The following is a 26871-nucleotide window of genomic DNA, read 5'->3' on the forward strand; positions in this document are numbered from 1 at the left end:
GCCAGCTGATCAGGGTGACACACACTTAATGCAATTGCCTCATTATCTGGTCATCAGGGAAATGCCAGCTGTCATTGCCAACTGAGCTGGGCCATCAATCAGTTTGTTCTGAGTTCATTAAGTAAATTAAAAGGTATTGCTTAAATACTTAGTAGAGGAATAACAGCTCTCATCTCAAGGAGCTAGTGAAAGCACTGGATTTGGCCACAGCTATTAGCTGTGTTGAGCTGTGAAAAATGAGATTTGGAACTTATAGCTCAACATCAGAAACAAAAGGAGGCTCCAGAATTTGATAAAGATGCCCATACGTGCTAGCCCCCTCTCCCATCATTTTTGGGCAGTTATTGCTGATGATACCTTTTAAAATTCTAAACAGCAGAGTGGACTCTCTCTCTTGCAGCCAGGAGCTGGCCCATCCCTCTTGAAACTGGACCACACTGTGGTCATATATTTCCTTTCCCCTGTGGTGAGGTGGACATGAACATTATTGTTAAATCCTTGCCTGGAGGAATGAAGGACCAAATCTGAACATGACCGCTGTAGGCTTGAGCAGTTTCACATTAAAATTGGTCTTGAGGTTTATGGATTCTGGCTCCACTGAGTTCCCTGTCTGTTGCAAAGCCCTGTGGGCAGGCTTTCCTTCCTCCACATGGAGCTACACGCCATTAATTCCTCTAGCATCTGTTTCGTGCCTACTCCCTCCCAGGCGCTGGGCTAGGCACCAGGAGTATGGAGATCATGAAGGTGTTCCTGCCTCAAGGAAACTTATGATCCTGCTCCTCACGGTCCTGTGCCTACATCACCTTCCTGGCTTCTAGACTTGGCAAATTCCACCTCACCTTTGACGTTTCTTCCAAACCACACCTTTTCTTCCAGCAAAATAACTCATGCTTCTGCTTCATGTTCCTGTAGCCCTTTGGCTCTCATCTGCTAGAGCCTGGGTGAATTTGCATTATCATTTGTTTACAAGTCCATCCTGAAGACAGGGACTGAGCCTTATTCTTTTCTGAACCTCTCAAGTGCCTGACATTGAGTTGATACATAATAAAGTTTGCTTGAATGAAAGACTAAGTTCATAAAAGGGCATAACTATTCTTATGTAAGGTGTGTAGGAGGGTGGAGGTGGGGATGGAGCCAGAGAATAAATGTGGTTTTTAAATATATCTTTTACCACCAGAGGGAGAGGTGTGTTTATAAATACCTCTTTATGTGAGCCTTTAGGTTCTGTGGTCTCAAGGCCAAAGAGAAGCTCAAGGCCTTTCCAAGCGACTTCTCAAAATGTTTTTACTTCAATTAAAAGTAGATATGATTGGCCGGGCTCAGTGGCTCACATCTGTAATCCCAGCACTTTGGGAGGCTGAGGCAGGCAGATCACTTGAGGCCAGGAGTTCAAGACCATCTGGCCAACATGGTAAAACCCTGTCTCTACCAAAAATATGAAAATTAGCCAGGTGAGGTGGTGGGTGCTTGTAATCCCAGCTACTCACTAGGAAGGCTGAGGCAGGAAAATTGCTTGAATCCGGGAGCCAGAGGTTGCAGTGAGCTGAGATTGTGCCAGTGTACTCCAGCATGGGTGACAGAGCGAGATTCAGTAAAAAAAAAAAAAAAGAAAAAAAAGAAAAAAAGAGTGGATTTGAGCTTGAATCGTGTCACCTTACAGCAGATCACTTTCTATTTTTCCCTGGAACACTTTGTCATTTATTGTTCTTTCTTACTGGAGGTTTAGGAGTGGTAATGGGAATTTATTCACAGATTCAAATCTATAGGCAGTAAAATGCCATTCTCCCTGAACACCTTTAATACAATAGTGGGGTTTAATGCAATATTTGTTCTTGGCGCCAACTGTCTAGGGCAGCTGAAAGAAGTCTCCTTCCCTTCCCACCTCTGGCCTTTGCTTTTTCTCAGTAATCACTCCAAGAACACATCCACCCATTCAGCACTTCTTTCCTCTACGATTCCTCTATGAAGCAGGCACGTGCCCTTCTTGCCTTGGGTTCTCTCTACTCCCATTCCTGAATTTCCAGTTCCTGTGGGATACCTCCATTTGATGTCCTGTTGTCCCCTCTAGCTCAGTTCTTCTAAAAGTTAATTTTTTCTCCTGTTTATACTCCCATTCCGAACACTATTGCATTAGCAGTTCTGTTGGGCACTGATATCAGGAGGTGAGGCTTGGCATAGGCATAGGCACCCAGGTGGAAGATGCAGTGCTTTGAGCGGGAATTCTGTAGCAGTCTGTTCAGCACTCTGGAGAGCTCCTAGGTGGGGCCAGGTCCCTTCTCCCAAGAATGGGCCTGGGAACTCAGTACACACCCCATCATCACCGCAGTTCTATGATAGTTAGGGAACCTCATCCATTTCTTCTAGGCTCAGTTCTGTGGGGCCTAAGAATTTAATGGGGCTGGGTTCTAGTCCTGGTTCTACGACTTACTGGATGCAGTACCAGAGGGTTAAATAAACTGGTTATTTAATTGCTCTGAGTTTAGGTTTTTCACATAGGTAAAGTGAAAATAATATATGCACCTATTTCATAGTGTTGTTGTGAGGGTGAATTGAGATAGCACGTGTAATATACACAGCACATAAACAGTAGCCACCATTTTCATTATTATTATGGAAATTATCAGTACAATATTAATTTTTGCTACTATGTGATTGTATGACTTCAGGCTCTTGTGGCAGTGGCACATCTCTGGGAGTTTCTGGCTGGCTTTTGGGATCAGGAGGAGCAAATGAATTTGGAGCGGGGCAGAGCCCATTCACCTTTAGTTAGTCCTCTAGGAGACCTCTTCTGTCTCCCTTGGGTACATTATTTTGGCAGCACTGGATACATCGTCATTGTATCGTCAGCACAAGTCATTGTCGATTGCTGGAAAAGAAGAGCAGCCCCTTGTAGATTTGCAGAGTGGGAAATATCCTGCATGTGGCAAATGGGGAAATAGGCTTGAAGAGGTCTGTGAATGCCCGAGGCGGCTCCGCGAGTCAGTGGCCACACACAAGACCAGCTCCTTGGGCTCTTGGCTGCTCTCTGCTCAGTCTTTGCCTGTGCACTTTGCTTCCTTCCTCCCCAGTCTTTTGGTAACTTCCCTTTTATTCGTCAAGAGTCAGTTCAAATGGCTTCTACCTCTCCGAGATTTGGTTGCTCCTTCTGTGAAATGGGGATATGATGGCTATTTAAAAGGTGGTGTGGAGCTCTGAATGGAAATTTGACAGCGTAGGTAAAAAGCTTGGCTTAGATGGTGACTGCAGGCATTATTTGTTTGACTTGTCCACTGGTTCATTCATCCTCCTATGTTGCCCTGTGATGGTTAATACTGAGTGTCAACTTGATTGGATTGAAGGGTGCAAAGTATTGATTCTGGGTGTGTCTGTGAGTGTGTCGCCAAAGGAGATTAACATTTGAGTCAGTGGGCTGGAAAAGGCAGACCAACCCTTAATCTGGGTGGGCACCATCTAATCAGCTGCCAGCATAGCTAGAATATAAAGCAGGCAGAAAGATGTGAAAAGCCTGGACTGGCTTAGCCTCCCAACCCACATCTTTCTCCCATGCTGGATGCTTCCTGCCTTTGAACATCGGATTCCAAGTTCTTCAGCTTTGGGACTTGGACTGGCTTCCTTGCTCCTCAGCTTGCAGATAGACTATTGTGGGACCTTGTGATCATGTGCGTTAATACTTAATAAACTCCCCTTTATATATGTATATCTATCCTATTAGTCCTGTCTTTCTAGAGAACCCTGACTAATACATCCCCCCTTCAGCTTTGCGTCTTACCACTAACCCTCTGCTCCTATGTGTGGAATTTCTGAGCATCCCCCGAGCATACTACCTGGCTCAAAGGCATGACTTGCTTATGTGTTGAATAAATGAATTTATGGACCGGCAACACCATGGTGCCGTTAGACCAATGCTCTGGTGGGACTTGTTATTGGGGAAAGTACTGAATTGGACTGGGTTCCTGGGTAACTGGGAAAAAGCCGCCCTAAGAGAAGTCAGGTGTGACTTTGGATAAAGTTGTCTGATATCCTGGTTGGGAGGTAAGTGTTGCTGAAATGGAAACCTGATTTGCATTGTTTCCATTTCAGTTAATAAACCATTGAAAGTTTTGATGTGGAGGAGTCTAGGTAATTTGAGGCCTAGTGGTAAATTGATATAATTTACCAACTGTGAGGAAGTAGAGAACTGGGAGATTACTGTTGATAATTTGCAGGGTATAATGGAGTTAATTTATAATTTATAATTGATATTGGAGCTCTTTTCCATGGACTGAATTATGATGGAATGGAGTGAGAGTCATTTAAAGAGATTATTTTGTTGTTTGTGTCACCCTCATGAATTGGAAAGTAGAAAAAGAACACAGAGCTAAATTGGTATCTAATCTTTTCAGAGCTATTTGCTAAATAAACTGGAATTTTAATTAAAACTGCAAGCCAAGAGGTAAATCACTTTAGAAGTTTGTGAAGTTTTTTCTTTTTCTCTTGCCTAATAATATAATTACTACTAATAAAGATTCTTTATGGGTGGGAAATTAGACAGCAGAATAAATAACTGGAGGAGGTTGCTATGGTACGCTGAAATTATGAAAGGGGCAAGGTTATCTTCCCCTCCTACTAATGGGGATTTTTCCTCCCCATTGTTAAATTGTTTGGTAACAATTTTGATCTCATTAAAAGTATTGCAATCACAAGCGGAAGCAAGGTGGACGATGGGCCTCACTGTGGCTCTTCCAGCTTTCATTCATATGAATCAATGATAATGAATGGATTTAATAAAAAATACAACATGCTTTGGTGATTAACTCAGTGAAGGATGAATGGCACACTTACCCGGGGTATCATATTTGCGGTAATGAAGAAGAAGTGAACAGGAAAAGGAAACTTCATAGATCACAAGAATTGCTACTTTCCAGCAAAAGGTTGTTAATTACTTATCCTCTTGCTATATTTATTGGCTCTATTAGAGGATGAGTAATTATTGTGTTCCCGGGAAACCCACTGGAGCCAGACGGCGCCTTTATTACATTGGAAGGCTCTTCAGGGTGCTAGTTATCTGTGTGGGAGCTCTCCCTTCAGATTCCCGAATGACTAGGAACCTGGCGGAGGTGAGGCAGGAATGTAGCCCACTAGCAGAAGGGAAGGGGCCTGTGAAGTGTGTGAACTGTCAGAGCAGTCCTTGCACATGGAGCCATGACTGCCCTTACTTCCCCACGCCTGCCCCCAGCCCTGCTCCCTGCACATACTTTTTCCTGGCCCCAGTCACAACCCATGCTCCCTCCCCTTTCTCCCAGCCTAGGTCGGCTTCCTCATGGTCTTAGCTGCTCTCAGTCTCTCTCCACTCCTCATCCTCACTCCATCCTCCCCTGGTCTGACATAGCCCTGCTTGGGCACTGGACACTTTGCACATAGCCCTGCTTGGGCACTTCCTCCGCCTGCAGAGTCTAGCTGCAGCTCCACAGCTTGCCCTGTGAGCCCACTGTGATCTGTGTGGGCTGCATGGACCTCTCCAGCTTTGGCTGTTCCCCTGTCCCCCCAGGCTCCAGGCATGTGGTACATCTCCGCTGTCCCAGACTCCCTCATTCATGTGCGCTGATCCCTCTGCCTGATTTCCCTTCGTCTTTTCCTTTGCGAAGGCCTACTTTACGCCCCACTCCAGTGGCCCCTCCTTGGTTAAGTTTTTTCTCATTTAGACCAGAAATCACTGCTCCTCCCTCTGGGCTCTCACACCGCTCTTTGGCACGCGGAGTGCATTTGCAGATCTGTCCACAAATCTACCTCTACCCCGACCTGGCTCCTGGATCCCTGGTGGACAGAGCCATGCTTCATGGAATGTTTTTCCTGAGGTGGGTTTGTGGAGGGCCAGCTTCTGCTTTCTCTGCCAACGGGCATGTCTGGGGACACTTCCTCTCTGCCTTTCTTACCAAGGGACTTAATTAGATGAACAATCCAGAGAATCTCAATATTCTCTAATTGGACTAATTTGACTCCTACTGTCTACCAGGCTGTTCACAAACAGACTTTCACCTATGCGGTTGTTTTCATCTTTACAACATCCCCTGTGAGGGAGGCTCTGCTACTCATCTTTCTCAGATGATGAAACCAAGGCCCTTAATAGTTGGCAGGGCTGAGATTTGAATCCAAGTCCCTGAACTCGAGGGAAGGAGCCTTTCTGCACGTGTCGGCTTTCTCCAGAGGTTACATGCCTACTCATGAAGACTCATGAGGCTTTAATACCATGATTGTACCATGTGCATGGTCCTGCAAAACACCCCCATCTCCTAGCTCTTTTGGGTAGCAGAAAGATGGATGAAGGAGGAGTTTTTAAAAATCTTATCAGTCAATAAGTATGAGGTGAAGAATGATAAGAAAGAATGGAAGAGAAAAAGGAAACCAACATTTTTTGAACACCTACTATGCATCAAGCATTGTGTGCCAGGCCCTGTGCTAGGTGGTTCAAACGTATTATTAATCCTTGTAATAACCCAATCAAGTTGATGTTACTGTTCCCGTCGAGGAAACAGGCTTGGAGTTGCTCCCACAGGGAGGCTTTCCCACCAGCCCCTTCCAAAGACACTGCAGTCGGGAAGCTGTCTGGTCGGTCCCTCACCGGCATGGGAAACCTTTTCTCAGCAGCCCCATTTTCTGTAGGCAAGAGTGAGCCTGGAATTTTCCTGAGCCCCTCAGTTGGGGTAGAATTTCTCCTCTGTCTGGGGAGCAATGCTGTTCACTGTGATGTGAGCAGCAAGGCAGAGAAGTGAGCGGGCCTCCCTCTTTCAGCCTGAAAGGGACATGCCTTCTTTGGATGTGCTCACATTTGGCAGATAGAACTGTGTTCCATCTGGTCACACCCTTCAGGATTTCATCAATTTCCACCAGTATTTTCTTAGTCGGCTTGTTTTCTTGATTGAGGAAGAGTGATAGATTTTTTTTTTTTTTTTGGTCCACTCTTGAAGGGCAGTTGCTTAGTCCTTTCTTTGTCTTAGTTGGCCTCTTCTGGACTTTTCTGTGCTATGTTTTTTCTTTTACAATTTTTATTGTTATAGATTCTTTCTAATTTGGTCTTGAGGTCTCTCTGTTGAGTGTGGCCACAAGCCCAGATAGCCAGTCTCTAGGAGAGCCCTGACGAAGGGGATGGTTGGGTTTGGGTGTTTGTTAGATGAGACAACACGATGAGGAGGTGAAACGGAAGAAATTTATTACTCAGAGGATCCAGAGAGATTAGGGGCATTGACTGGGGACCATCTGGAAATCTAGAGGGGACAGAGAGCGCAACCAGTGAATGGGAAGTGAGAGCGAGTGAGTGAGCAAGAGAGAGAGACACACCCACACACACACACACACAGAGAGAGAGAGAGAGAGAGAGAGAAGAGAGACAGAGGGACTCTGGTGTTGGTGATTAGGTTTTGTTGTGGTCAGCAGCTGTGGGTGCGCTGGGTTTTGGGTCCGTAGGACGAGCAACAAGCAGGCAGTATCACCAACAACGACATGGAAAGGAAAGTTTTAACTAGGCCAAAGGCGATGTGGTATGACTGGGTTTCAAATAACTTATGCCAGGCCACAAAATGAATGCCAAGGCAGAAACTGCAGGGTATATTAAAGAAATTTATGACATCTTCTTTGAAGTGTTTGTCACAACTCTCTGCTCTATGTGCTCATTCCATCCATCCATCCATCCATCCATCCATCCATCCATCCCCCTTAGTTGAATTGAAGGAGTGCAATCTTTGGAGATAAACCAACATGGCTTCAAATTCTGGGTTTGTCACTTATTAGCAATGTGATTATATTTCTTTATCTGTAAAATGGAGGCATTTATGTAAGATATCAGGCACATTGTTAAGTACTCAATAGTAATTATTATATTCATTATATTATAAGGATATATTTATCTTAAATTCCTTCATTCTCAGAACATGTTCTATCTCTGGGACCTTGCTCTAAAACTGAAATGGTGCATTCATTATCTATTGCGGTGTAACAAATTTCCCCAAAACTCAGCAGCTTAAAACAGAAACATCCATGATCTTATACCATTTCTGAGAGTTAGGAAACTGAGTGTGACTTAGCTGGGTGGTTCTGGCTTAGGCTTTTTCATGAAGCTACAATCAAGCTGTTGGGCAGGGCCGCAGACCCTGAGTACTTGACTGGGGCTGACGGATCCACTTCCAAGCTCACTCACATGGCTGATGGCAGGTGACTTTGATTGCTTACCATGTGGGCATCTCTCTAGGCATTCCCAAAGCAAGGGGGAGTGGGGAGACTAAGGCAGATGCCATAGTCTTTTTATAAAAATATCCTAAATATCAGAAGTGATGGCTTATCACTTCTGCTGTATGCCATTGGTCATCTAGAACAAGCCTGTGACAGTGTGGGAGAGGACACACAGGGAATGAATTCCAGGAGGCAGGGATCATTGGGGACCATCTTTGAGGCTGCAGACCACAGGTAGGGGAGAGGGTAGAAAGAAGAATAAAATGTCTCTCCCCTGAAGCATCCTGTCAGGTGAGGGAGGCAGGCGTGTAAACATAAATGCCCCATGAGGCAGTGACTATATTACTGGCACCAACAGAATGCCAGGGGAACATTGAAGAGAACTCTATTAACCTGCCTGAAGGCATCATGGAAGGTTTCCCAAGTGCAGGCACACCGCAGTGTCCTTACTCAAGAGCTGTCCTAATGACACGCGATATTTGGTTGGCATCTTTTTAAATTGAAGTTACTTGTTGAGGTGATTTCCTTGGACATTAAAAATAATAACCTGTCTCATATAACAGCAATGTACTGTTTACAGAGTGCTTTCCCATGTGTTATCACAGTCCACATAACAGCCCTGGGAGGTGGACAGGTTTTATTACTATTGTTTTTCTCAGTTGTGGCTGAGCTGCGGAAGCTTAAAAGGGCAAAGTCACAGTCAGAGTCTCTGAGCAGGGTGTGGTGGGTTGGGCTTGAGCCCGGGTCTTGCTGGTCCATGCTTGGTGCTTTAGCCACCTCACCTTCCCTGTGTTTCCTTTGAGTACTTTGGACCCCTCATCTTAGAGCAGCCATATGGACCATTTCCCCCCTACAGATGCATTGCCCACAGACTTGCTCATATCAAAGCTTATTTGCCACCTTTATCCTCAGTCACTTGAAATGCTTTCTGTTCATAGAGAAGCTTTATGAAGAAAATCATTCACAAAGTACAGAAATGTGAACTGTGCTTTCATCAGCATTCACTGTGAAATTTCATTTTGCAAAATCCCCAGGGGGACTTGAACTTTCTGTTTGGGCCATTAGAAGAGGGACCCGAACATCAATTCCTTAAACACAGATTTGCTCAAAGAACATTTGACAGCTTCAGTTCTCATGAATGTGACTATTTTGCAAGTTTGCTTTTAGTTCTTCTGGTAAAGTGGGAAAAGATTTCGGGTCCATCCAGGTGTATACTCTGGGGGAGGAACTTGCTTTGTGACAAAGATGGTAGCATGTAGGGTGAGGGTAGGTTAGTTACAGTTATTCATCTGTGACTAATAAATAAGACTATAGTGATCTCCAAAAAGACATCTTCAGTGCTGAAGTGCATGGGCCTTGAAACTGTGCAGACCTGGATTTGATCCTGCCTCTGTCCTTACTATAATACCTCTGTGACCTTGGGAAAGTTATTTACTCTCCTAGCGCTTGGTGCCCTCATTTGCAAATAGGGTTAATAGCAGCACCTATATCATAACCTTTATCATAGGGTTAATAGCACCTTTATCATGTTTGTGGATTAAATAAGGTCATACATGTAAAGTGTTTAATACATAGACATAGGAATAAGCATTACCTAAATGCTAATGTTAGTGGTGATGATGATGACATGTATTTGAGTGACTGCTCTTTGTGAGTTCATTCATTCATGAAACATTACTGCAGACATTGCTAACACTGGTATCTGAGAATAACTAGGGGCTGTAGGGAGTCTTTGAATCTCCTAAGCTCACGTGGAATATTTTGTGCATGTGTGTGCTTTTTTTTTTTTTTCCTGGCACAAATCTCAAAGGGATTTATGACCTCAGAAAGGTTAAAAACAAAGCCTACAGGGTGCTGAAGACTTGGTGTTAGGGGTACACCGATGAGCATGGGGCTCTCCTTGTGCTTAAAGAGTTTGCAAAGAGGCCAGGCGGACAGATGTGCAGACAAGATGTTGCAGAATGACCTGTGATGGGTGTAGTGACAGAGATCACAGACAAAGAGAGCCGAGAGATCATCATCATGGAGGGGGAGTGGATGGGCAAGCCCAGTCAGAAGATCCCAGGCGGAAGGAATGACATGAAGAAACCCAGGCCACCGAACAATAAAGTGCTGTATCCTTAAAGGATCTAGAGCAGTCACAGTGGCAGTGCAAGTGCCCAAGAGTTAAGTGACCCAACTTGAGGTGGGCAGGTTGGCAGAGGGGAGTCTGTGAAGTGTCTTTCAGATGAGGCTTGGGGCTTAGCCTTGATCCTGTGGTCAGTCCCTGGGGAGGCATTGAAGAGTTGTAAGCAAAGGAGCAATATGGTCAGAGCTGTGTTTAAAAATAAAAATCTGGGCTGAGCTCAGTGCCTCACATCTATAATCCCAGCACTTTGGAAAGCCAAGATGGGAAAACTGCTTGAGGCCAGGAGTTTGAGACCAGCCTGGGCAACACAGCGCAACTCTGACTCTACAAAAAGTAAAAGATATAGTCAGGTGCTGTGCCATGTGCTTATAGTTCCAGCTACTAGGGAGGCTGAGGCAGGAGGATCACTTGAGGCCGGGAGTTTGAAGCTGCAGTGAGCTATGGTCACACCACTGCGCTCCAGCCTGTCTGACAGAGTGAGACCCCATCTCTGAAAAAAATAAAAATAAAAATAAAAATAATGAAAATAAAAGTCTCTCATCCTGCTGTGTGTCAGGTAGACTAAAGAGGAGACCATGGAGGAACGGAGATGGGGGAGGAGGCTGGTGAGAGATGAGGCCCTGAACTAAGGCAGAGGCAGTGGGGATTCAGGAAGGAGAGAAAATTAAAAATAAGCTAGGAGATCAACCAGAGGGCTTGCTGCCCAGTGGATGTTGAGGAGGGAGAAGGTGACATGGGTGATTCTCAGGATTATGGCTTCTAATTTTCCTGTGGGCCTGGGACCTGCCAGATACCTGGTTACACCCCACTGGAGACCTGAGACAAGCATATCAAATTGTTCCTAGCCCTGGAAATGCATAGTGTTAATGAGGGAGATAAGGATTACACATGAAATAACTAAAGAACAGCACAGGCACATCCTAAGCATAGTGAGAGAATCAGGAAGGTGATGGTGTGAACTGGAGTGGTTCCAAAGCTCTCTGTGGCATCATATCAAATGAGCAGTTTTTGATGTTCATCTTGTCTGACCTCTCAGCCTCCCACCACTCCTTTAGTCTTGAAACACTTTTCCCTTGCTTTTACAACACATAGTCTCTCTCTCTGTGATCTCTCTTTCCTGGTTGGCTCACTGGGTTCATTCTTTTCTGGGGGCAGGGGGTGGGGGTGGTGGGGGTGTGCTCCAGCACAGGGTGCAGCCCTACCTGAGCTGCCCCCTGCTGAAGTCTCATCGCCACCACTTCCCTCTTGTCTTCTCTGCTACAGCCACCCTGACCCTCCTTCAGGCTTTGCGTTGTGTCAATGACAGTCCTACCTCTGTGCTTTTACACATTTATTTTCTGTCTGAACGCCCTTCCTCCCTCATCTCCTAGTCAACTCCCATTCTTCCTTCCAATCTCAGCTCAAATTGCCCATCCTCGGGAAAAGGTTGACCATTTGATTTATTGCCCAAACTGGGATACATTTGAAAGTGCAAGGGGTGTTATAAACAATAACACCAGGACAACAGGCATACGCTGGAAGCTTCCTGGACAAATGGACACCCCTGACATGGGGTGACCTTCTCAGGCTCCCCAGATGTGATTGGGTCTCCTGTGCCCTCGTTGCTCTTTGGTATTCCTTCCACAGCCCCTACCATGGTTTATAGTGATAACTTTGAGCACCATCTGGCTTATCGCCTTCTCCCCAGTGGACTTTATACTCCACGAAGGCAGACATGTCCTATTGTGTTGTTGGTTCCTGAGACCCTTTGCCGCATAGGAGGTACTTAATCAACACCTAATGAGTACCTGAATCAATGATGGAACTCAGATTGTATTGTTCTGTGGCATGTACTAGGCACTTCCATTTCCATATCTTGGTTGGTTCTCCTCGCTATCTTCCCACATTTCCTCATCTCCATCTCCTGAGGATAGATGCTTGATTATGATCTCACAGTGAGTGCCAGAGACAAGTCTAGGACTCTCAGGTCTTCTGATCCCAAATCCAGTGCTTTCCCCAAAAGTGTCTGAGGAAGAGAAAAGGAAAGATGTCTACCAGATTTAGAACCCGGGTAACTGCGAGGATGGTCAGGACTGGAAAAAGATGGAGAATGGGGATCTGAGAACCATTTGTCAGCTTTCAATGCTCCATGACAATCTGAACAGCATTCTACGCTGCAGACAGCTCAGAGTAGAGCCACAAATGGCCCCTCAGCCGCAGAGGGTGTATTAGTCTGTTCTTGCTATAAAGAGGTACCTGAGACTGGGTAATGGATAAGGAAAAGAGGTTTAATTGGCTCGTGGTTCACAGGCTGTACAGGAACAATGGCTGGGGAGGCCGCAGAAACTTACAATCATGGCAGAAGGCAAAGAGGAAGGAGGCATCTTACATGGCTGGAGCAGGAGGAAGAGAGAGAAAGGGGAGGTGCTACACACTTTTAAACAACCAGGTCTTGTGAGAATTCACTGTCACGAGAACTGTAAGAGGGAAGTCTGTCCCCATGAACTAATCACCTCCCACCAGGCCTCTTCTCCAACACCGGGGATTGCAAGTCAACATGAAATGTGGGCAGGGACACAAATCCAAACTGTATCAGGGGGCTTAAGCAGATGGTGTTTTGTTTTTATTGTGGTAAAACATACATGATATAAAATTTACCATTTTAACCATTTTTAGGTGTACAGTTCAGTGGCTTTAAGTACAATCACACTGCTGTCCAACCATCACTGTCATGCATCTCCAGAACTTTCTCATCTTCCCAAACTGAAACTTAAACACTAACTCCCTATTTCTGTTCCCTTCAGCCCCTGGCAACCACCATCCTACTTTCTGCCTCTATGAATTTGACTACTCTAGGTGCCTCAGATAAGTAGAATCACATGATATTTGTCTTTTTGTGTCTGGCTCATTCACTTAGCATCACATCTTCAAGGTACATCCATGTTATAGCAGAATTTCCTTCTTTTATGAGGCTGGATAATTTTCTATTGTATTTATATACCATATTGTGTTTATTTCTTCATCCACTAATGGACACACCTGGGCTTTTTCTATATTTTGGCTATTGTGAATAATGCTCCTATGAATGTTGTATATAAATATCTGTTTGAGTTTCTGCTTTCATTTCTTTTCCTTTTTTTGAGATGGAGTCTCATTCTGTCACCCAGGCTGGAGTGCAGTGGTGTGATCTCGGCTCACTGCAACCTCTGCCTCCTGCGTTCAAACGATTCTCTTGCCTCAGCCTCCCAAGTAACTGGGATTACAGGCGCACCACGACGCCCGGCTAATTTTTGTATTTGTAGTAGAGACGGGGTTTTGCCATGTTGGCCAGGCTGATCTTGAACCCCTGACCTCAGGTGATCTGTCCACCTCAGCCTCCCAAAGTGCTGGGATTACAGGGGTGAGGAACTGCACCCAGACTGCTTTCATTTCTTTTGGGGGATACACCCAGAACTGGAATTGCTAGATCAATCAGCCAGTAATTTTTTTTAAACTACAGCAGCTTTCTATATTCTTAATGCACAAGGGTTCCAATTTCTCTGTATACTTGTCAACGCTTATTTCCCGTTTTTTTTTCTTTTTTAGATAGGATCTCTCTTTATCATCTAGGCTGGAGAGCAGTGGTGCAATCATAGTTCTCTATAGCCTCAAACACCTGGGCTCAAGCAATCCTCCCACTTCAGCCTCCCGAGTAGTTGGGACTACAGGCATGCCACTATGCCCAGCTAATTTTTTGGGTATTTTGTTGCTGTTATTTGTTAGATGGGGGCCCTGCTATGTTGCTCAGGCTGGTCTTGAACTCCTCCCATTTCAGCCTCCCAATGTGCTGTGATTACAGGTGTGTGCCACCTCACTCAGCCGGTTTTTGATAATAGTTATCCTAATGGGTATGAAGCAGTTTCTTATGATTTTGATTTGCAATTTTTAAAATAATTAGTGATGTTAAATATGTTTTCATATGCTCGTTGCCATTAGTATATTTTAGCAGAAATGTCTATTCAGGACTTTTGTCCATTTTGTAAGTGTTTTTTCATTGTTGAGTTGTAGGAGTTTAAAAATATATTCTGAATATTGATCTATTATCAAATATATGATTTTCACGTATTTTCTGCCATTCTGTGGGTTGCCTTTTCACTCTGTTCATAGTGTTTTTTGATGCAAAACAGTTTTTAATTTTAATCTTTGATTTACCTATTTTGTTTTTTGTTGGCTGTGCTTATGTTGTCGTATCCAAGAAATCATTGCCAAATTCAGTGTTATGAAGCTTTTCTCCTATATTTTCTGTATTTCTAGTGTTATGAAGCTTTTCTCCTATATCTTCTGTATTTCTAGTGTTAAGCTTTTCTCCTATGTTTCTAATGTTATGAAACTTTTCTCCTATATTTTCTATATTTCTAGTGTTATGAAGCTTTTCTCCTATATTTTCTATATTTCTAGTGTTAATGAAGCTTTTCTCCTATATTTTCAATATTTCTAGTGTTATGAAGCTTTTCTCCTACATTTTCAATATTTCTAATGTTATGAAGCTTTTCTCCTATATTTTCTATATTTCTAGTGTTAATGAAGCTTTTCTCCTATATTTTCAATATTTCTAGTGTTATGAAGCTTTTCTCCTATATTTTCTATATTTCTAGTGTTATGAAGGTTTTCTCCTATATTTTCTTCTAGAGGATTTAATAGTTTTGGCTCATATGTTTAGGCCTTTGATCTATTTTGCATTAATTTTTGAATACAGTATAAGGTAAAGGTCCAACTTCATTCCTTTTGCATGTGGATATTCAGTTTTCCCAGCACCGCTTGTTGAAAAGACTGCCCTTTCGCTATTGAATAGTCTTGTCATCCTTGTTGAGAATCATTTGATCACACCTGAGAGACTTTATTTCTGAGCTATCCTATCCCACTGGCCTCTATATCTGTCTTTATGCCAGTACCACATTGATCTTTTTTTCATTTGTTTTTGTTTTCATTTTTAAAGCATTTTTGGTTCATAGCAAAATTGAGCATATGGTGCAGAGATTTTCCATATACCTTTTCCCCCACCTGCATTCACAGCCTCCCCCACCATCAAAATCCCGAATCAGAGTGGTGTATTTTTTACAACTGATGAAACTACATTGACATGTCATCATCACCCAAAGCCCGTAGTTTACATTACTGTTCACTCTTGGTGCTATTCTACGGGTTTTGAAAAATGTATAATGACACGTATCTGCCATTGTAGTATCATACAGAGTATTTTCACTGCTCTAAAATCCTCTGTACTTCACCTATTCATCTTTTCCTGCCCTCTGGCCCCTGGCAAATACTGATCTTTTTACTGTCTGTAGTTTTGCCTTTTCCAAAATGTAATTTAGTTGGAATCATACAGCATGTAGCTTTTTCAGATTGGCTTATTCCATTTAGTAATATGCATGTAAGATTCTTCCATATCTTTTGTGGCTTGACAACTCATTTCTTTTTAGCACTGAAAAATATTTCATTGTTTGGATATACTGTAGTTTATTTATCCACTCACCTACAGAAGGACTCACCTACTGAAGGATGTCTCAGCTGCTTCCAAGTTTTGGCAGTTATGAATACAGCTGCTATCAACATTCATGTGCAGATTTTTGTGTGGATATAAGTTTTTCTTTTTTTTTTTTTTTTTTTGAGACGGAGTCTCGCTCTGTCGCCAAGGCTGGAGTGCAGTGGCCAGATCTCAGCTCACTGCAAGCTCCGCCTCCCGTGTTCCCGCCATTCTTCTGCCTCAGCCTCCCGAGTAGCTGGGACTACAGGCGCCCGCCACCTCGCCCGGCTAGTTTTTTGTCTTTTTTGGTAGAGACGGGGTTTCACCGTGTTAGCCAGGATGGTCTTGATCTCCTGACCTCGTGATCCGCCCGTCTCGGCCTCCCAAAGTGCTGGGATTACAGGCTTGAGCCACCGCGCCCGGCCAAGATATAAGTTTTTCAACCCATTTGGGTAAATACCAAGGAGAACTAATTGCTGGATTATATAATAAGAGTATGTTTCGTTTTGTAAGAAACTGCCAAACTGCCTTCTAAAGTGGCTTTACCGTTTTGCATTTCCACCAGAAAGGAATGAGGGTTCCTGTTGCTCAACATCCTTGCCAGCATTTTGTGTGTCAGTGTTTTGGACTTTGGCCATTCTAATAGGTGTCTGGTGGTATCTCACTGTTATTGTATACACTATTTGATTACCATAGCTTTGCTACAGGTTTTGACATCAGGAAATGTGAGACCTTCAGGCTGGGCGCAGTGGCTCATGCCTTTAATCCCAGCACTTGGGGAGGCCGAGGTAGGTGGATGACCTGAGGTCAGGAGTTCGAGACCAGCCTGGCCAACATGGTGAAACCCAGCCTCTACTAAAAATACAAAAAATAGCTGGGTGTGCTGGCGGGTGCCTGTAATCCCAGCCACTCGGGGGCTGAGGCAGAAGAATCGCTTGATCTGGGAGGCAAGGTTGCAGTGAGCTGAGATTGTGCCACTGCACTCCAGCCTGGGTGACAGAAGACTCTGTCTCAAAAAAAAAAAAAAAAAAAAAAAAAAGTGTGAGAACACCACTTGGTTCTTTTTTTTTTTTTCAAGATTGTTTTGGCTATTTGGGGTCCCTTGTAATTCCATATGAATTGTAGGGTGGATTTTTTTATTTTGAAAAAAAGTTATTGGGATTTTGATAGAGACTGCATTGCATCTGTAGATCATTTTGGGTGATACTGACATCTTAACAATATTAACTCTTCCAGTCTATGAGCGTAGGATATCTTTCTATTTATTTGTATTAATATCTTCTTTAATTTCTTTTACAAATATTTTATAGTTTTCATTGTACAAGTCTTTCACCTTTTTGGTTAATTCCTAAGTATTTTATTCTTTTTGATGCTATTATAAATGGAATTCCTTAAAAAATATCCTTTTTGGATTGTTCGTTATCATGTATGAAGACACAGTTGATTTTTATGTGTTGATTTTGTATCCTGCAACTTTGCTGAATTTGTTTATTACTTTTAACATTTTTCTGTGGAATCATTAGAGTTTTCTACATATGGGATCATGTCATCAACGTACAGATAATTTTGCTTTTTGTTTTCTAATGTGGATACCTTTTATTTCTTTCTCTTGCCTATTCTGGCTAGAATTTATAATACTATGTTGATGTTAAATAGAAGTGGGCATCTTTGTCTTATTCCTGATCATGGAGGAAAAACTTTAAAGCTTTTAGTATTTTACCATTGAGTATGGTGTTAGCTGTGTAAGCGGACAGTTTTTAAAGGAGCTTAAAAAGAGGTAGGATTATGAAATCCTGGTACTTATTTAAAATTATGTCCCCCATATTTCTAGCACATAATCTAACATATAATAATTCCTGAGTGAATGGACACGTTTTTAAAAATGGTGGTTTGTCAAAACTGAATGAGCTAAAGATGCCTCTAAGTGGAGGATCTATTTGGTGTTTATGAGGGTGGTAAGGATTGAAGAGTGATGCAAAAGGAAATAAGAGTCACTGGGTTGCCCGCTGACAAGGTGTTAGTTCCTCATTGTGGGCAACAAAGCCACTTTACCCTTTGCTTGGGTAGCCTGCTTAATTCTGGTTATTTTCTCCTTCTCTATATTAGCACTTAACAACTAGAAGAAAATAACATATGTTGTATCTCTTTGTGAGTACTGAATTAATAACTTACAGCCTATTGCATAAAAAGAAAATGAGCAAAATGCTATAAATTATAGATGGAAGTTGTTAATGTGAGTAGAGTGTACAACATATGCCTCACTGTGCACAGCTTTGAAAGAATGTGACTGATTTAAGTGACTTGAGTCTGGCTTCATTTCAATGTGGAATGGATGGAAAGCATTGAGTCACTACCATTTCATTAGTAAGGCTATGTTCTTCCATCGGACCTTGGCTCCCCAACTTGAAGTAGGTAAAAATTCTGATTACCTGTAGTCCTAGAATGGGAAAATCAAAAGATTTTTATTTAATGTGTTAGCATTCCTATTCGCGTGCACTTTTAACAAGCAAATTCTGAATATGAACTAACATGGCCTCCCTTTTCTCCTTTAACAAGGTAATCTGAGTTACAGATTTAAAAAATAGGTTCATTAAATGCAGAGCTTGTTGATAACTTTGAGAAGCAGCAGGATGTAGTGGAAAGAACAGGCACTTTTGTCTCAGTGAGAGATTTTCTGGCTGCAAATAATTGAAACTCTATAGCTTGTGCCAAACAGGATTTTAGAAGACCAAAAAGGTATTCTCAGGATACAAGGCTGTCTTATAGGCTCATGCGGGTCTGAGGCCACTCAGTCTGTGTTTCTAGGATTATGTGGTCTCATCTCTGCCTTCCCTCCCACACCTGCTCCTTTCTTGTCTCTCAGCAGACTGGCTGTCTCTGCTCCTGTGCACATAGCCAAACACAGCTGCCCTGCCCTGGCTTTTTATCCCTGCCCGTTCAAGGGCCAGCAGAGGCTGCCTGGCATCTCTGATTTCCAGATTCCTAGAAGAGAGAATCTGGTTGTCTCATCTTGAGTCAGATGACCACTCCTGATTTGTTCATTTATTAATTCAGGAAGTCTTTACGAGTTTCAGGAACTGTTTTAGGCATTGGCATTCATCTCACCTTCATGGAGAGAGAGAGAGAGAGTGTGTGTGTGTGTGTGTGTGAGAGAAGGGGGGGGGAAGAGGGACTCTGAAAGCTTATTCTTTTGGGCTCGGTTGAGGGTTGTAATTTTCAGAGGAAGGGACGTATGGGCTTGGAATTTGGATAGACCCAGACTCAAATCCTGGTTCCTCCCCTTACCAGCTCTGTGTGGCCCTTGGGCATGTTAAATTACCTCTGTCAGCCCCAAGTTTTGAATCAGCAAAATGGGAGTAATCCTTTATAGGGTAGTTATAAGGATTAATGTGAAATGGTGCCTGCAAAGCCAGGAGTGTAGTATCTGCCACATGTAATCAGAGCTCTACCACTTGGAACAAGTTTTTAAACCTGTCTGAATCTGTTTCCTCATCTGTAAAATGGGAAAGAATATCACTTACCTCATATGCGTATTAGAAGGATTAAACCATGGTAAGTGCACCAGGGTGCTGGGAATTTGTACGTAACAGATACTCAGTGTGGCCACTGCTCTTCTTATTCTTATTGTGAGTCACATTTTTTCTCTTCTAGTTCCCATTTGGCCGGCGCTTGCCTTGTGATATCTACTGGCACGGAGTTTCATTTCACGACAATGACATATTCTCCGGTCAAGTGAACAAGTTTCCAGGTATTTGCTGTTATTGTTGACATTTAAAAATGTTTCTAGGGCCAAATCTCAGGTACACTTTTCTACAAAAATATGACAGTTATTTTTGAGATCAAACTTGGGGACCCTTAATTGAGAGTTGCTGTGTTCACTAGCTATTAAGGATTTAAGGATTGGAGACAGACTTTTAAAGGTTCAAAGGCAGGCTTTCTTGGTCTAATTCCACTGGTGGAAGAACATGGTTTCACTTTTTGGGTTATACATATAATGTGGGGTTCTAATGAGAGGAATATATTCTGAAAATGAAAAAAAAATAGAACATTTCACTCTTGCAGGAAACAAAAGTACCAAAATTCTAGGCATATGTCATAGAAATGGGGTATCAGCTTCCCTTTTCTTTAAGTATTATATTTGGAGGTATCATTTTTAAAACCAAATATACCAGTCTCCATACTAAGTACTACAGGCTGCAGCCAGCCTCTGCCTTTTGCCTAATGACATTATCTCAGCAAGACTTATCCTACAAGGAGAAATCTTAGTGCTAGAAAAGCGTCATAGCCAGAACTAAGATATCCTCCCTCACTCCACTACCAACCTCCCAATACAACGTTTTTGTTTTTGCATTTTAATCTCTACCACTTTTTTGAGATGGAGTCTCGCTCTATCGCCCAGGCTGGAGAGCAGTGGCATGATCTTGGCTCACAGCAGCCTCCCAGGTTCAAGCAATTCTCCTGCCTCAGCCTCCTGAGTAGCTGGGATTATAGGCCTGCACCACCACACCCGGCTAATTTTGTATTTTTAGTAGAGACAGGGTTTTGCTATGTCACGTTGGCCAGGCTGGTCTCAAACTCCTGACCTGAAGTGATCCACCTGCCTCAGCCTCCCAAAGTGCTGGGATTACAAGCGTGAGCCACTCTACCGGGTCTCTTCGTTACTTTTGATGGCTGAATGAAGAGGATATTTAAGATGGTAGGACAGCTTAGGGAGAAGGAGCACTGGATTAAGCTGGGTATGATGCAGTTAAAGGGCCTTCCACTTATTTTTTAAAATGTTAATATATTTCACAGACTATATTATAATGTTATAATAAATAATTTCTAAAAAGAACATCACCCTGAATCCCATGTCTCATTTAACAAAACAGCGATGTGAATATTTCTATATTTCCTCCCAAACCTTAAGCATGTTTACTCATCCTTTTTGCATGGTTGCAGTCCTAGTGTAGTAGCCTAAATATAAGGTGTTTTCTCTTAGTATTTTATCAATTTTACCTATTTTAAAGGGAGAATCAGTTTACTCTTTCCTTGACATTCTACCCCACGTCTTTAAGAAAATGCATTGCAGAAAACACAATAGCCGTACGTAATACACTGGGTGGTAGTTATGCCACATCCACTAGGAGTTTTCACCTAAGCATGCAGTCTTACAAGTTCACTATCACAGACCACACTTGGCTCAGATTCACTTAGAAGGATACAGGGCAGGAAACACAGCTTGCTGGCCAGTCAGTGTCAAGCATTTCTCTTCAGTGGAGTGTTTGCAGGAGTTCCAGGGACTAGTCTCTGGCTCCTCAAGTGAAAGCTCAGGTGCAAAAGGACTAGATCCACATTGGTGGATATGAGTCTTTCTTGGCTTAGATGCCCCAGAGAAGCCAGAATCTCTTAGAACTGCTCCGTAGTATGGCTTCTAAGGTCCCAGCAAGGGTCATAATTAAGTTATAAGAATCGTCGCACTCAGAAGAACTTGGAGCTATGGCTTTCTACTAGATATTTATGCAATTTACCAAGTCAGGGATCATTTTAACCATATGCTTTGTGCCTAGTAATTCAGCTAACATTCTGCCTTCATTGTTTTCTAGGGGAACCGAGATAGAAAGTTAACCCAAGGTCAAATTTATCCTTAGAGAAGGAGAAAGGGTTTTGTTACAGAACAAGAATGATTGTTGCAGCCAGAGTTCTTGCCCAACAGTTTAATGGGATAGCTATTATTTTTTGCGTCTTGCTGCTCAGAAAAGGATGCTTTGTGATGCCACTTAAAGGACTTATTAGGATGTTGGAGGAATACAGTTTGGAAGAGAAAACGCTTTAAATGAGGACTGAGTTCCTAAGACATGAATCATCAAATGAGGCTTCATTTACATTTTCCCCATTTGCTCATGCCTCACCTAGTGGCTGAGAGTAGGAAAGAAGTAGCTATAGATCTACATTCAGAATACAAATTAGAAATATAGAATGAAGTACCCCCCAAGGATTAGTTTCATTAAAGGTGCTAGAATGATACTCATTCCAAACAAGCAAGTTTGCCCCATCCTGTATTCCACATGTCAGTGATTGGAACATAGACTTTTCCACTTTACTAACAGAAATTAATTAGTTCTAATGACAAAGCAGGCTCTAGAACCTCTAGGCAGAGGAACAGTGCTGCCACACCCTCTGCCCTGTGAAAGGTAGTACTCCTCAGCAGAGGGGTGATTCCAGAACAGTCTGTCCTCTGATACCAGTTTGTGTCCAAGCTTATCTTCTGTCTCTCATATATCCCATAACTCTAAAATGCACTTTCTATGCATTGTATATTACTTAGGGTAAGTTCTAGTGGATATCCCAGGCAAGTATAAACACTGTATGTGCTGGGTCAACTGAGAACAGATATATACACATGGAAGTGATTAATTTTGTTTGTGTCAGCACATTAGATTTTAGTCACTTTTCTATGGGTAATTTCCTGGTTCAAAATACATTATTATATTTTGGCTGATGAATTAAGACTTTCTATGAAAATAATCTGATTTAGATACATCTAAAGAAAGTAGATTATTAGATATGTCTACTTTCTTTAGACGTATCTAAATCAGACATATCAGATTAGACATATCAGATTTAGCTCTAAGAAAGTCCAAAACTGTCCATTCTCAGCTTCTGAGCAGGTCTTTTGCCGAGCTTCAGGGTCTGAGATGTATGGCATCACATGGCAGGTGGTACCTGAGAGCCCCCCTGAGAAGGGGGCTTTCTGCTGGAGAGGGAGGGAGCTTCAGTGAGGAACATGTGGGGACAGCCATCTGTCAAGCATTGGTCTGGGCTCTGGAGCTACAAAGACACAGAGAAAGGCATGTAAAGAGAGAAGAAAAATGCAGCCTAAGGGCTATGCTGGAGGAAGCTGGAATGCTGTGGAGGTCTGGAGCAGGGGCAGGCAACCTAACCCAGATTTGCCCACGGAGCAGCAGGGTGAGAGATCCTGGAGAAGAGGACTGGCATGGAAACTGAGCCTCCAGGATGGATGGGCCCGATCCCCATGCCAAACAAGGGAGCAGAGTTGGTGCAAAGACAGAATGCCTTGAGCATATTGCTCATTCAGCAAAGGGCAAGTGGCCCACCATGGTTAGAGGGCATCAGGTGAGCGGGGTAGGGGAGGGGTGATGAGCAGGAACCCAAGTATAGCATTGTTAGAGCCTGAAAGTCATGGGGAGCCACTGAGGAATTTTTAAGCCAGACAGTGACACGGGTCAGCTTGCATGTTAGCAAGATCAGCCAGAGGGACACATTAGAAATGGGTGAGACGGCTGACAGAAGAAACAGAGATGTAGCTAAGAGTCTGCTACAACATCCACCCAAGAGATGAATGAATCAGGGGCAATGGGAATAGAATAGGATGGATCTGAAAGTATTTATTTGTTGTTTGGTGGTTCTGATGTGTTTTTGCCAAGAATTATTGTTATAAATAATATTTGTATTGAATAGTGCTCCAAGTATAGCTCAGTTTTGATTTGTTTTGTTTTATGTTAACTGGGTAAAGTAGGGCTGCCTGGGCAGACCTGAGATTGAACTGTTATGCTCTCAGTTAACTTGAATGGGATGAGACCCACCAGGACTTGAGACTCCAGCATAGCAGATGGAAGCACCCAGGCCTGCCTCAGAAGGAGGGGCAGGAGGTAAGCCCTTGGTGTCAGAAACTCCCACCTGAATTAGGAAGTTTTCCCAATTGATAGGGGAACTGCCCTCATAGGGACATCTAGGGAGAGACCTTATTGAGAAACCTAGGTGGACAGTCAACCTCAAAAGGAGCTGTTATTAGGTAGCAGGACCCCAGACACTGGGCTAAAGTCACCGACAGGAGGAATCCAGCCCTTGCGGAGTGGGCTTGAGGGGAACAGAGGAGAGGCTGGAGAGAGGAGGGGCATTGGAGAGAACAAAGAAAAGGCCTCAACTCTGTGCATTGCTAAGGCAGCCGCTCAGGCTCCAGGAGCAAAAGATAAGGTCACCAACATTTGGAGACAAGCAATAGAGCACCGGAAAAATGGGTAAAATTCTTCTTATCTGATTGGAATACAAAGTCTAGGTCAGACTTGTAGCAGAAGGGAGCTGGGGGTTAGACCTAGAGCTTCTATCTCAGATCGGAATTGGTCCTAGAGCCCAGGGAGGGGACACAGGTGACAAGGGGTCAGGTGCTGCAGCTACTTAGGGAAACGGGACAGGGCCTGGAGCCAGTAGGGCCTGAAGTCAGCAGAGCTGGCCATGACCTCCCTTCTCACAGATTTTCTCTGGGAACATGTGTCCTGGATCAGCTAGAAACCCTGCTGTGCTTGTCAGGGTCATAATGAGAGAAGATGCCACTCCCACACGTGTCTCTGAGCCACCTCCAGAGGTGGAGATGCCAGCAGCTTCCATGTGGGTTCTAGTGAGGGGCCAGAAACTGCCTGGTGGCACTGGATAGTAGCACAGCTTTGATATGGAGGAGCAAAGGTTTGGTGCTAAGTGGAATGAGAGAGGTCTACACCGGTGCCTCCTGGAGACAGGCATTCAGGCAGGGTCGGAGTGAGCTGCCTCCCGCCTGCAGGCAGGAAGTGCCTGGCTTCCAGGGGTTCTTCTTAAGTTGGCCATTTTCAGTAGAAAACTGCCTGGAGACACAAAAGTAAACTTGGAAACACTTATTAGCTGGTGTGGGGCCTGATGATGCACATTACAGAAGGAGCCATTGCTGATATTAAATGAATATTGACTGAATTTGCAGGACATACATTTTCACAAAACTTTTCTGGAGCACCCAGACTGCCCTCATGTACTCACAGCCCTCTGGGTTGTGTGAGCCCTTCTGACCTGCTGAGGGATTTTGGAGGGAGAACCTTCCCTCGGCACAACGACTTTAAAATGCAGAAAATACCACGACAATATTTGGTCAGGAGGCATCCTCTACGTGGAGTAAGGTGCTGTATTACAGTTAGTTATGAAGGCTTTCATTGCAATACGGTAACTAAAATGTTAGTCAACCTCAAGCAAAAGGATTCCAAAAAAGTTGAAGTTTTGCTTTGTTTACCTTGTGGTCAGCTCTTGTGTTTATAATGCAATGATTCTAATTCTGTGGGGGAATAAAAGGAAATAGCTGTGATTTTCCAGACTCCCTTCTTGGGAAGCTCAGAACAGTGTCCTCAGTGAGTTTTCTTGACTATTGAACAGTTCATGTTAGAGAACAGTTTATTAGTGCTTTTTAAGCTCCTTTATTTCTTACTTAATCCTTCCCTATATCCTTCTAAACAACAACTAAGACCTGGACACTGACATCTTGAAGCTGGGACCTTTAGATTTATTGCACTTTTTAATATGCTGACGGAAGCAAGAAGGTGGTTCTTAAAACTTTCCTTCACAGATGTTTACCCTTTACTTTCTGAACGTGGGAATTTAGAGGAACCTCATTCATTCTGATTGCCCATTTGGAATGTGTGATAATTTGGGCATGCCAAGCTGACATGGAACTTCGTATTTTCTATTAAAAATAGTTTTGCTAAGCACATTTCTAGTGTCAGTAATGGAACTGTTTGGTCTCTTTCAGGGTAAAGGACATTTTTAGCCTTCATTTTTGGCAGTGATATTTGTCTTAAGAAATAAACATGATAGCTGGGTGTGGTGGGCACATATGTAATCCCAGCACTTTGGGAGGCTGAGGCAGGTGGATCACCTGAGGTCAGGAGTTTGAGACCAACCTGACCAACATGGTGAAATCCCTTCTCTACTAAAAATACAAAAATTTGCTGGGTGTGGTGGCATGCGCCTATAATCCCAGCTACTCAGGAGGCTGAGGCAGGAGAATTGCTTGAACCCACGAGGCAGAGGTTGCAGTGAGCTGAGATCGTGCCATTGCACTCCAGCCTAGGCAACAAGAGCGAAACTCTGCCTAAAAAGAAAAAGAAAAAGAAATAAGGATGATGCCGGGCATAGTGGCTTACGCCTGTAATTCCAGGGCTTTGGGAGGCCAAGGCGGGTGGATGGCTTGAGCCTAGAAGTTCAAGACTAGACTGGGCAATAGTGAGACCCTGTCTCTACAAAAACAAAAGCAATACAAAAATTAGCCAGGCATGGTGGCACACACCTGTAGTCCCAGCTACTCGGGAGGCTGAAGTGGGAGGATCACTTGAACCTGGGAGGCAGGGGTTGCAATGAGCTGAGATCATGCCACTGCACTCCAGCCTGGGCATTAGAGCAAGACTGTGTTTCAAAAAAAAAAAAAAAAAAAGAAAAAGAAAAAGAAAAAAAAGAAAAGAAAAAAGAACGAAACATGTTAAAATTGATAATAATTTTTACCTATTTGCTTAAAATTTGCTACACTATATAGTACTCAGTTTCTTCTCTTGTCAAAGTTACTAGTGATGTTACAGGAAAAAAAAATCCACCATTCTTTTCATGTTTTATAACAGTGAGACATTTTAATTCCCTCTGGGCAAATTAATGAGATAGGATCAATGTCAGTGTTAGTCCTTATAACTGAGGAACTCCTACAGATTGCATTTTTTCCCTTAAAGTATAAATCATGGTATTCTTTTTATTTCCCGTCCTTCATTCAAGGAGACAGATTTTATGCTGAAAGATGTGTGTTTTCCTATTTCATGCCTTTAATACTCATGAAACAGTAAAAGAAAGAAACTTAATGAAGCCTCTCATAATATAACCAGAGTCCACTAGATAATATTCTCTAGGGTGCAAGATGGAAGGAATCCCAGAAGCATGTAGGGTGGCCCCAGATTAAAGAAGGTATTAAATTTTAAGTGCAAGATATAAATGGTTCCCTATTCATTACCTAAGGGGGTGACAAAGAATAAACTAGGTAAAAACTCATTCCTTCAAACTGATGCTTCATTTTTATAAAGAGAAAAGAACACCCATCCATTACCTCAGGTTTTTCATTAACTCAGTAGTTCTTTCCAAACCATGAGTCACCGCTGTGGGGAACAACTCAGACCTTTTCTAAAAATCCTGCCTGAAAAAGAGAATATGTCGGGTGGGTGGTTTTAAAAGTCCCAAATAATGGCTGTTTTATAGCTAGTAGCCCACTGTTGTTAAAACC

The 26871-nt window shown here is 43.1% G+C and overlaps 1 protein-coding gene across 4 annotated transcripts in view; it reads left to right on the forward strand.

The window, feature by feature from the left end:
- TTLL11 (tubulin tyrosine ligase like 11) overlaps positions 1 to 26871 on the forward strand; it is a 273135-nt gene that overhangs the window by 35370 nt on the left and 210894 nt on the right. For all 4 annotated transcript variants that reach the window (XR_012424416.1, XR_012424417.1, XM_005580892.5 and 1 more), the window contains exon 2: positions 19467 to 19563. Coding sequence is in view for 1 of the 4 variants with exons in the window: in XM_005580892.5 (XP_005580949.3) it covers positions 19467 to 19563 (97 nt within the window). In the remaining 3 variants the exon portion in view is untranslated. The remainder of the gene's footprint in view (positions 1 to 19466; positions 19564 to 26871) is intronic.

The sequence above is a fragment of the Macaca fascicularis genome, chromosome 15 (genome assembly GCF_037993035.2).
Source record: "Macaca fascicularis isolate 582-1 chromosome 15, T2T-MFA8v1.1".
Lineage (NCBI taxonomy): Eukaryota > Metazoa > Chordata > Mammalia > Primates > Cercopithecidae > Macaca > Macaca fascicularis.